This window comes from Micromesistius poutassou, assembly GCF_964030765.1.
Source record: "Micromesistius poutassou genome assembly, chromosome: 14".
Classification (NCBI taxonomy): Eukaryota; Metazoa; Chordata; class Actinopteri; order Gadiformes; family Gadidae; genus Micromesistius; species Micromesistius poutassou.
Window position 1 is genome coordinate 9,168,680 of NC_140284.1, and position 12,129 is coordinate 9,180,808.

The 12,129-nt window shown below is 47.5% G+C and overlaps 1 protein-coding gene across 3 annotated transcripts in view; it reads right to left on the bottom strand.

Moving 5' to 3' along the window:
- Nucleotides 1–713: 713 nt before the first annotated feature.
- Nucleotides 714–12,129, bottom strand: part of gpm6bb (glycoprotein M6Bb) — a gene marked incomplete at its 3' end in the record, with an annotated part of 33,233 nt that continues 21,817 nt past the window's right edge. For 2 of the 3 annotated variants that reach the window (XM_084478736.1, XM_084478735.1), the window contains exons 2-7: nt 6,533–6,719; nt 5,199–5,355; nt 4,726–4,894; nt 3,960–4,033; nt 3,596–3,661; nt 714–863 (exon numbers count right to left, since the gene is read on the bottom strand). In XM_084478736.1, the coding sequence (XP_084334862.1) occupies nt 714–863; nt 3,596–3,661; nt 3,960–4,033; nt 4,726–4,894; nt 5,199–5,355; nt 6,533–6,719 (803 nt within the window). Of the gene's footprint in view, nt 864–2,245; nt 2,763–3,595; nt 3,662–3,959; nt 4,034–4,725; nt 4,895–5,198; nt 5,356–6,532; nt 6,720–12,129 lie in introns of those variants that run through there. The other variant, XM_084478737.1, reaches the window with a different exon arrangement.

Genomic DNA, 12,129 nt, shown 5'->3' on the forward strand with positions numbered 1-12,129 from the left:
GGTGGTTGTAAGCGCTGAATGGAGCTGATGTTAAACTCCTTCCCCTCAGCAGCCATCATAACAGTGTGACATACTCTTTGTCTATTGGTTAACCGGACTTTGAACGAAGGCCTTTCATGCACTGGTGAGACGGAGAAGTGATGCTTTGTTCTTGGAAAAGGAAAGAAAACAACCTCTTTGTGCTGACGATGACCTTGTGTCATCTTGTTTGGAAATCACGGACATAGACTAGACCACGTAACACCGTCAAACAACATGTGGCTTTTTTCATGCCTGGTGTGAGAATATTCCATCTAACATCTAACAACGTTTGACCAGGTCAGCCAGCTTTGAACAAAGTTCTAGCGAAAACAAAAAAGCTCAGCCAAAACATTGAAGAAGAAACGGAAGAAATGCGACACACAGATAAGGTTCAAACACACAAACTGGTGAGTTAGCGCAGAAAGGAACAACATGGACGCATTAGTGTGTTAGAAGCCTGGTTAGCTCTGCACAGTGTGAGGGGATTTGGCAGGTTACTTATGTGAACCCAGTGTTCTCTCTGCCCAGAAAAGGGCCGCCAGCAATTGGCCTTCATGGTGTCTTGTGTATTGTCTTGCGCGTGTGTGTGTGTGTGTGTGTGTGTGTGTGTGTGTGTGTGTGTGTGTGCGTGTGGGTGTGTGTGTATGTGTGTGAGTGTGTGTGCACGTGTGGGTGCGTGTGTGTCCTCATCCTTATGTGTAGGTATTGAGGCATTCCTTGGAGCGTGACGTGAGGTCCAGTAGCTCCTGCTCCTCCTTCAGTTTGATGTCTTGGTAGGCATGCATGTGACTGGCGTCTTTAAGGTAGGCCCAGTTTGCAGAGAGAATCATGAGGAAGTGGACCTGCAAGAGAAGGGTGAGGTGGAGGGACTGTGAGCAGGTCCGGGGCGAGCAAGCTAAGACAGGAGTCAAGGGCCAACGCTGTCACACACTGACATACAGGCACACACACACACACACACACACACACACACAGTTAAGCTTGTCAGAAGACACAACACGCACACAACACACATAACACACACCAACACACTTACACACACACACACACACACACACACACACACTCGCAGTTAAGCTTGTCAGAAGACACAACACATAACACACACGTTGTTACTAATCATGATTACAGATTATATACAGGAGAGGTGTTTGAGTGGAGGAGAAGCAGGAAGCAGAGACATGCAGACTGAAGGGTGATGGCAGCGGACGCACACACACACACACACACACACACACACACACACACACACACAGAGGAGGTTAGTAGCACAACGCCGCTCTGAGCTCCAACAAGCGACCCTATCCCCTGAGGTTCTGTATCGTGGTCGTTTAATTAAGTGATAAGAAATACACTGCGGGAATATCTTGTAAACAAAGATTGTTTATTTATGTATAGAAAGAAACTACAGTCTGCCAAAATCATAGGAGAGAATTAAATATATGAAAATGAAGTATAAGTAAACGGAAACATATAAAATAATCTCCAAAGGAAAAAATTGTAAGCATGCAGGCATACAGTTTATAAAAACACCAACAAAGGGGTCTTTAATGGCACTTCTGAGTTAATGAGGGGCATGTTGGACACAGATCATCATAATGGAAGATAAAAACTGCCTTTGATAAAGCAAAAATATTTACATTTTTGCCCAGTCTTAAGAAAAAAGATATGTCAAGAAACAGAAGCGGTTGAGCGCCACGTGGCTGTACTGCCCTTAAAGCCTCTCTATTGAGCAAGGCATTGCCCCCCCCCCCCCCCCTCCCCACATGATAATACTGCTGGTGTTGGAGAGGCGTTTTAGTCTGGTTCAACTAGTGTGTGGAGAGAATACCCAGAATACATTGCGGTGTAATACTCAGTGGTTCACCGGTTGGCACGACGACGTGTAAACGAAGGATGGGATGTTTTATGGGTTTTAGCACTTCAATGCTACGTTGCTATGGTGGTAGCTAGAGCTAGTCTGGTTACAAAGGCATCGCTACAATGTCACTAATTCGTTAGAAAGGCTTGAAGCATTAGATTGTTTTCTGTTTCTAATTTCAAAGCTTTATATCTGTTGACTTTTGGATGACTTATTTATTTACACTTTAAGCTTGGGGTGGTTAAGAATCCCCATCTGCCTAAGTACACCTATTCTTTCATTTGTCCCAGTTTAAATTTTGAAATTAAATTTTGACTTTCCTTTCACCGCCACAAATTATATATATATATATATATATATATATATATATATATATATATTTTACCATATACATAAACAATCGTTTATAGAGTGTTCGCAAGGGATTGTAAAAGCTAGCATAGCCTGGGGGACAGTTTGAAAGGCAGAGCCACGACAGAGCAGGATGTCGGTATAGTAAAACCTTTATATATAATCTGACGGTGATTCACCCAGAGAGGCCCAGAGGAACCAGAACTATCCGGTTCCCCAGACAGCCGCCTGCCCCAGGGCTCTCCCCGGGTATCAGATGCTAGAAGATGCACGCAATCAGCTATGTACACTTTTCACGAACACTAATGAGTAAAATGTTTCTATTCCCTCGTTTTTTAGTTTATTTTTTTCTTTCTTGTTGTCAGTGGCAACTGTCTCTACTTGGCAACGGACTCAAAACGCTGCACTGTGCGCTTAGAAAAAAAAAAAACTGAAAAAAAAAACAGATTTAAAACTTAGTGCAGCAGTCTTCTCGACTCTTAAACTTCAAAACGGCAAAGTTATAAGTGGTAGCCATCATGTAGATCAGCTGGTGGAAGAGAACAGAAACAAGGAGGTCAGAGAAACCGTGAAGCCATGCCAGCGACCCCCCCCCCCCCCCCACACACACTCCTTCCCAGGGCCAGTAACACTTTGCTACGGTGACCTCGTTGCTAAGGTGACCTCGTTACCCTTCCGACCCTAGCTGGGCTCCATGTTCTCATGGTGCTGATATCATCTAAGCTCCTCATTGTTCCACACAGACGTCCCGTTTGGGAAGCAATGGTCCAATTAGCGAAGCATGCTGTGTCCGTCTCCATGAACTGGGATGGGGGCCTTTAAAGGTGATGTAGGTAGGATTCAGGAGCTGTCATTTATTCTGTTAGGAATACCATGTCAGCTGTACGTGAGTCAAATGCTCTGAGGATCTCTGTTCTGGGTGTGACTGCCTCTGACCGGGACCAATAAGAGTTTAGAACCCTCCCGGGTCTACCTGACCAATCAGGACATCTCTCCCTTGACTGTTTCAGGGAATCCATCTTGCCTGTCACTCACAGGTCCGTAAACGCAACACTTGTCAATGTTGGGGAAACTTGCTTGGGGAGCAGAGAGGGAGGGGGCAGACTTTTTTAAATCTCTCTCTCACTTTACAGCGTTCAAACCTTCCCTACAGCACCTTTAAGTCGGTAAACCAGACAGTGGATGGGTTTGGAGCTGAGCTGTGAATCATCATGCAGCCTCACCCTGGAGGTAAGGAGAGCATCAGCAGTATGAGCAGAGTGACTCCGACCGGTGGCCTACTGGTACACACGTGCAGAGGATGGGCGACTACAGGATGAGCGGGGGGGGGGGGGGGGGGGGGGGAGGGGGGGAGGTGCTTACCAGAGCGATGACGGTGGCCCCCGCCCCGGCACAGGCCACGATGTACAGGTGGTAGGACAGGTAGAACTGGGGGGACGAGAGGAACACAGAACATCAGAAATACATTATTTGAGAGGTTTTTTTTAGGAAGGAAAAGTTCCAGGGAATTTTTTTTTTCATTTTGGAAAAAACGTTATCTTTAATAAAGAATAATGGACATTTAAAAAATTTACTTTCAGTCATTTTCCATTTTAATTGATTCCTTATAATTCTGTAATGCCATCGACTCCACTGCTCCCAGACGGGTCAGAGGGGAATGGCGCTGAGTGTTAGTTTCTTCTGCATGACGAGTGTCTGTCGGACCAGAAGGGCGTGGCAGTCTCACCTCGCTGGTGTTGCAGATGTCTCCCAGCGCGGAGCCACAGGCCTTGCCCGGGGTGGCATTCCAGGGGATGATACCTGCGGCAGCAACCCAGAGCCATGGTGAATAAGGGTACACATCATGTCTCTACACACTTCCCTGATCTCTTCTAGAGAGAGAGTGTGATGGACACCAGCCATCCTGACATCTGCTGAAATACCACTAGGAATGACCTCCTTCATTCAGTGTGAGCAAGCTGCCACGATGTAAAAACAGCAATTTGGTCTTCTGGAGTCAATGTCGGTCAGGAGGGAGTTCATGGAAAAAATAACGGTGATTCGCCATACAAGTACTTTACAATATTTTTGACCAAAAGAAGAAACGCTCATCGGCACAATAGAGTGATTTTGTCATCTTATATCGGTAATGGATGTTAGAGTGGAGCCAGGAGAGATGGTTTACCATGGTAACATCACCCAGACCGGCATTGTCCCTGAACTCTGATCAGTCATAAATACCTTCCAGGTGTAAACAACAACAGTCAACGCTTTATATTAAGGTCCTTGTAATAAGCCTTAGTTGATAGGTTATAAGACCCTTATGTTATTGTTAACACTTATAGATAGTCTTATTAACACCAAATAATGTTAATAAGCATATAATAAGGGTCTTATTACCTATTAACTGAGGCTCATTACAAGGACCTTAATATAAAGCGTTACCGTGTTCTCTGGACTTTAATATAACGTTACAGGGTTACCCATAATGCACCTCAGTGCAGCGTCCTCACCGTACTGACGGACGTCCACACAGATGGAGTCGATGTTGGTGATGTTGGCCACCGGGGACTTCATGGCCGTGCAGGTGGACCACATGTTGTAGAACAGGAAGACCGGCACGGCGGAGAAACCAAACACGCCCAGCCAGGCCACACCCAGGATGTAGGTCAGGAACACAAACTGACCAATCAGAGAGAGCGCACGGGTCATGCTACATTGCTTTAATGCTTCATTAAAAACACACCTAATTTTTATTATTCTATTTATTTATGTAATTATGTATATGAATTATATTATATAACTGTTATTATTTGTATACTTTTCAATATATTGTGTCATACACCTAATTTTTTAGCCATTTATCTATATATTATTCTACAACTCTGTAAAACTCAAACGCTGTATGTTAACGTCTTCCTTTGTGTTTCGGGTTGTCTCAGTAACCATGGCGACGGGGCACCGCGCAGTGACCACAGCAACGTACCAGCCCGCTGATGCAGCGGCCGCAGATGGTGGTCTTGAACTCGCTGTGCAGCTCCTTGACCGCGCTGGTGGTGTAGAAGCCCTCAGCCAATAGGATGATCCCGTACAGGAAGAAGAAGGAGGCGATGCCGTAGATCACGTACTGCATCATCTGCACGCTGCGGGGTCATGTGACAGTGAGGGTCATGTGACAGACAGGGTCATGTGTCACACAGGACGTGAATAACCGCCTCAGAGCCTATGGTAAGTAATAACTGTAATAAATGTTATGATGCGATATGATTGTGGCTCTGCATCCCATAGAGAGGAGCCGTCCCCTCGCGTCCACAAACAGACGGTATAGACACACAGACAAACACGGCCGCGAAAACAAGATCCAGCGGGCGCAACCTTCGCTGTCTCCTGATGAAGCGTGCGTACTAAAAGTGTCACGGAGGAGTCATGGTGTTTGAAATACCGCCGCTCGGCAGGGAGAGAGCTGCCTCGCGTCTCTCTTTTCCTGGGTTCTTTCTGGAATCTTGAAATCATTAACGGAGCAGAGCTGATAAATTGTCAACAGATGGTCACGGCTGAGCTGGGAGGCTTTGGGTTCCTCCGCTGCTAGTAAGCGCTGCGTTCTAAAAGTGGACAGATAAGAGGACGACAGCCACATCTACTGAGAGACACACACACACACGGCCCTGGCCGACGCAGCCCTAAGTTAAACAGCCCACTCACCACTGTGTATCCTTCCACTCTCACTCTCTATAAAACCAGCGCTCAGGTTCCCTGCTCTGCCCGACCCCCCCCCCCACCCCCCTCTCTCTCACTGGTGACTAATGGAGACGCTGATGAGGAAGACAAGAGGTCCTTTTTTGGTGTTTTCTCTAGGATGACGGGACTCGCTCTGAGGGACTCTGTCTCGCTTTACAAATAACACTGCATGAGTGGAGTCATTAAACATGCCCTGTGTCTGCTTCAGGTCCTGCTCCAAACATCTCTGAACTTCTTCTGAGGGTGATGGTTAGGATGGTTGACTGCAGTAGATGTGAAATGGGCGATGAGTCGTTGGGTTAAGACCAGAGGCCACCCGGTGCCCTACTCTACTCTTCAGTACCCACGTCAGGGAAGGAGGCCCTAGTGAAGGACCCCCTCTCCATGGATAGACCAGAGGCCACCTGGTTCTCTCCTCTACTCTGCAGTACCCAGGTCAGCTGGAGGCGGGAGTTGGAGGAGATGGGTGGGGGTGGAGGGTGGAGTAGGTGGGAGAAGGAGGTGGGTGGGTGGAGGAGGGTGGGAGGAGGAGGGTGGGAGGAGGAGGGTGGGTGGAGGAGGGCGGCGGTGTCCACTACTCACACGTCGGTCAGCATGGCGTGGCTGCTGGTGACGGTGCTGAAGTGGGCCTCCAGGATGGTGACGGTGCCGGTCAGCGCCACGTGTCCGCAGCCGCAGAACAGCGCCACCCCCGAGAAGCACAGGATGGTGGCCACCAGCGAGGCGTACGGGACCCCGCCCAGGCACTTGATGCAGCACTCGAAGCAGCCTGCAGGGGGAGACACCGGGGAGCAGTCAGACAACACTGTTTGACGGGTGGATCTGATGGAGCGATGTCAACAGGCCTCATTCCACTCTCTGAGTCTTCGGGGTCCACCACAGGCCCATATACGGGGCTGTGGTTTGTTTGACTGGTTCTGACTGGTAGGACTGGGACTAATCACAGTGAAGGACCACTGAAACACCGAATCTCAAAGGGTGGTCCAGGGAAACCAAGGAACCTGGTTTGCTTGAGCGACGTCCCAAGGTCTCAATCTGCAACATGACAGATTAATATAACTGCTTGATTCGGACTCAGCAGGACGGTATGTTGGAGTGAGCCACTCCGACCACTCTGATTGGTCCAGAGCGAGCCTGGGGTGTAACAGTATAGCGTAGCACCCGGTGACGGAGAGAGGCTCCCTGTGGGGCTGGGGTTCGAGGGCACCTTGTCAAAGCTGTTAAGAGCTGAATGACCTTTCATGGCTGCATTGAGAGTACTAGTGGCTCCCTGAACCGGGTCGGAGCCCGGGGACCGACCCAGGTGGGGGCCCAGGTGGGGGGCCAGTTGGGGGCCGTCCACCTCCTTTTGAATAACCCGGTGATACAGACGCACTCAGGCCCGCAGCACCGTATGGCGACCTGCAGGTCCAATCAGCGTGGCTGCCATTTAAAACCCAGGCTCCACACAGACGCCCGCGCAGCACTCATGATGACGTCTACAAGGACGAGAAGGCCTGGGATCCAATGAGGCTTCTGAACATGGTGGTATGTCTGAGTAGGAACACCAGCAACATGTCCCCACCAATCATCACTTGGTTTAATTGTTGACTTTTGATTGAAAATACCAATACTGGGGCGCCCCCGGTGGTTCACCGGGTAGAGCGCCTAACATTAAGGCCCAGTCCTTACCGCAGCGACCGGGGTTCGATTCCTGCTCCCCGTGGTCCTTTGCTGCATGTCCTCCCCTCTCTCTCCCATACGTACCTTCCTGTCTTACGCTACAATAAAAAGGATAAAACCTTCAAAAATAAAAGATAATACCAATACTAAATCCTCTCTCGACCTACCCTGTGTGTCCCTACCGCCCCCCCCCCCGACACTCATGCACTTTGTGCCAGTGAAGGCCAAGTTGAAGCTGATTTGCATTGCTAATAGCTCATGACTATTCAGTGGTTTCTGACAGTGGCATTTCGTGATTCTATTTTTAGGTATCTTTTTGTTTCCCTCCTCAAATGCCCTGTATCCCAGTCTTTGTGTATTCTAAGGTATTTTGCCACAATAAATTCAATGATCAACTTTAAAAGTCCACCACTGAGTCCGTCACATTGAAATACATCCTCTATTTTTGCCCTCTCTTCACAGTGTAGAGTGTGATTCTGCAGACAGACAAACAGACAGACAGACCAAATATTGGTTCATCAGGAGATGGAGAGAGACCAATATTCTTGCCTTTTCCACGGGTTGAGAACCCTGAATGCCTTGTGTGTGTGGGTGCTCCTGGCCGGCGCAGGCTAAATTAAAGGCGATATATTGGTGTTTGGGTAAACGTTTGGCCATCAGGAGGCTCAACTCAACCCTTTGTGCTGCAGAACCGGACGGGGAAAACATTTGTCTTCTCGGGGTAAAGAGAGGATCGCCATGGCAGCGAGCATCAGATGCCAGGGAGTGTTCCCTGGTTGGAGAGGCTGGCTGGTTCCATGACCCACATATCTGGGGAACGAACCCCCAAAGTAGAGAGAAAGAGAGAGAGAGAGAATGAGAGCGAGAGAGAGAGAGAGAGAGAGAGAGAGACCCACACACACCCAGACAGAGGGAGAGCGAGAGATAATAAAAGAGCGAAAGAGAGAGCAGTGCAGACATCAACAGGATATTGAACCCAGCCACGGAGCCATTCATTTTAAACATCAGCCTCGCTGTCTGATGCGTTTGATGGAGAGGAAGAGGCTTGATATAATTACAATATGCCTGATATAGTTGGAACGACGGACAGGAGGATGTGTGGGGCTGTCTAGCAGTCACACCGTTTCATTATCGTACAATTCATTATTGTGTAAGCCATCCTCCTTCGTGTCGGTTAGATCCATCAGTTCAACCTAGCCTTCAAAAGCATTGCATTCTCCATGACATCAGCTGTCCAGAAGATAGCAGATAGCATGGCGCTAGACGTGGGGGTGTTGCTAGTGTCCTGGCTTATTGGGTTTCCGTCAGAAGGTCAGAGGGAGAGAGAGAGAGAGAGAGAAAGAGAGAGAGAGAGGGAAAATGTGTGTTAAAAGCAATAACACACACTCAATCAATGAGTTTTCCGTTTATAGAGTCGGTTTTGGCCTGGTTTTGTAAGCCACGTTCAGTCTGGGCATGTTAGTGGAACACTCATGCATGGGGTTCACCACGCTCACAGCAGCCATCAATAATACTCTTTACTCCAGGCCAGTAAAGAGGATTATAGAAGGAATATACGGTGAACTATCTTTCATTTGAAGAGCTGTGTGTCCCTGTCTTGGTGTGTGTCTGGCAATAATGACAAAACAATGGACCCTTTCAAGTCACTGACTTATTTAAACATTGTAACAGCCATGTGTCCCCAGTCCTCCATTGAAGTACGGGAGTCCAGTGTAACCCATAGCTCAAATTGAGTCTTAAATATTATATATTAAATAGTATATACATTAAATAGGTAACAACTTATTTGATAATAAATACATTTACCATTTAATATATTAAAAGATCTAGAAAAGGTTTTTTTCACCATCCCTTTAATAACGTCAGTGCCCCTTTAAGACGCCTTTCTGTTCACGAGCCAAGCTTGAATAACTGTTAAATGATTCAGACACGAAATCAGAGGCACCTGACACTAAAACTAAAACTAAACTGTATAATTTATATGATATTATTATTGGTCGTTTTCAATCTCAAGTCGAGAGTCTGTTTATACAACAACCTCGCGTCTATCAAAAAACGAGTGCTGAGTTTTTACCAAATTTATTACCACCGGTACACCGGGTTGAATGGAGGTACAGCGATACAGCGAAACCATCACAACTAACTCAACTCAGTTTGGAATATGTTTATGTTGTTTTATGTATGACTTTATGTTATATATGTTTTATGTTACAAAGGGAAACGTTTTTTGGTCTCTATTGTTTTTTACGTTTCTGAATTATTTTATGGTCGAATAAATTAGGTAAAAACTCCCCAAAACAGTCTTTCAGCACTCACACAGCATTTTTCGATAGACACGAGGTTGTTGTATAAACAGACTCTCGACTTGAGATTGAAAATGACCAATAATAATATAATATAAATTATACAGTTTAGTTTTAGTTTTAGTGTCAGGTGCCTCTGATTTCGTGTCTGAATCATTTAACAGTTATTCAAGCTTGGCTCGTGAACAGAAAGGCATCTTAAAGGGGCACTAACGTTATTAAAGGGATGGTGAAAAAAACCTTTTCTAGATCTTTTAATATATTAAATGGTAAATGTATTTATTATCAAATAAGTTGTTATCTATTTAATGTATATACTATTTAATATATGATATTTAAGACTCAATTTGAGCTATGGGTTACACCAGCATTCAACTTGATTTTATATTTTCCTTGCTATGAAGCTATAGCTTTCTGATTTATTTCACCCGGGGAGGAACCCCTTTAATACCCATAAAGCCACAGGGGTGTTTTCACAGCTGGAGTGGAAACGTTGGCTGGTCGGTGGTGATGCTGTTTGGGTTGTTTTGAAACAACAGGGTCAGGGAGAAGGTCTACCATGAAGGTTTACACAGTTTGACTGTGAGGGAACTCAAGAATACCATCACACAGAGTAACACTATACAAGTCACACCATAAAATACACAGCATCACAGCCAGCTCCACACAAACCCCCCGACACATTCCGACAGTGAAGCCTGCAGTGATGGCCGTCTAGTGGAAAATATCTTGTATTTATACCGCTCTTGTTTGCTTTGTCTTGCTTTGTTGGAGACGTTATCATAATATATCAGCGATGTTGTCCTCATATTCTGTACATATTCTGCTCTGCAGTCTGCATTGCCCCAAGCCAACTCACTGCATACTTCAGTGTCATACTCTTTCCAACTCCCAGTTGTTTTCTGACACAAAAGTGCTTGGGTTGAACGCCAGATTTATGGGATGCTTTGCAGTGAGCCGTGGAGGAGACCAGGCTGACTGGGAAGGATTGGTGACATGACTAAGACACACAGACACACAGACACACAGACACACAGACACACGGGCTACCGGATCACGTCAATGGTAGGACGGCCATGCTAACCCTAACCAACCATGCTAGTGCCTCCATGCTAACGATAACCATCCATGCTAGTACCTCCTAACCCTAATCATTCATATCGTAGCTCATTGCTTACCCTAACCATACATGCTAGTACGCCCATGCTAAGCTAGCTCAGACTGTTGTTTCTAGTTGTAATACCGGGATGGGGGGGGGTTATGGGATTATATTATAAATAAAGTGGCCTTGGAGCGATGTCTGGGAGAGTTACTTGAGGAACACACACACACACACCACACACACAAACACAAGACAGAGCCCTACTGGCTCATGTTTGCAGTGACGCACTCTAGTGGCAGTGACACTGTGTGTTGTTGTGTGTTTTCTCTTTGATGACTTTCACATGCTTTGGGGCCGTGACGGGAGCAGTGCACGGCCTGCAGCTTCTGGAAGACTCTCTGTGCCCCCCCCATGAAGGACGGCTAGGAAGGAGAAGAACAGAGACTGAGAGGAGGAAGGACAGAGGGAGAGGGAGTCCTAAGGACGGCTTGTAGTGTTTGAAGGGGTGTGTGTGTGTGTGTGTGTGTGTGTGTGTGTGTGTGGAGGGGGGAGTGAGACAGACAGACTCGAGGGACAAAGGGAGAGAGAGTGAGACAGATCCTCCAATGTCAATAAGAGAAGGGAGAGGGAGAGAGGGGCTGAGGGGGCGAGAGGGGGGGAGAGAAGGGAGAGAGGGGGAGAGGGGGAGAGAAGGACACACACACAGCCGGAGAAAGAGTCAGGAGAAAGGCCTGGTACAAAGGGCCAGTGTGTGGGGGCCCAGACTGTCCATCACCAGGGCCTCTCCGGCCCATTCACCACGGCACTGAGCCACGACCGGGCCCTTCCGGGCCGCGGGCCGCGCTCCAGAGGGAACGCCCACCGCGGAGCTTCGTCCTGAGCGACCCGTTAGCCGGGGCCCGGCCGAGGTGGGTCGCTATGGAGACGGCTCGTGGCGCTCCGCTCGGCGAGAGGAGCCCTGTTCGTCGAGTGGGCCCGACGACGTGTGAATCAAAGGGCTTGTTAGGACCGGGGAGCGGCCAGAGACATGGAGGGACATGGAGCGAGGGTGGAGAGAGATAGAACGGTAGAGAGAGAGACCAGTTAAAACATAGCTAAAGAGAGAGAGAGAG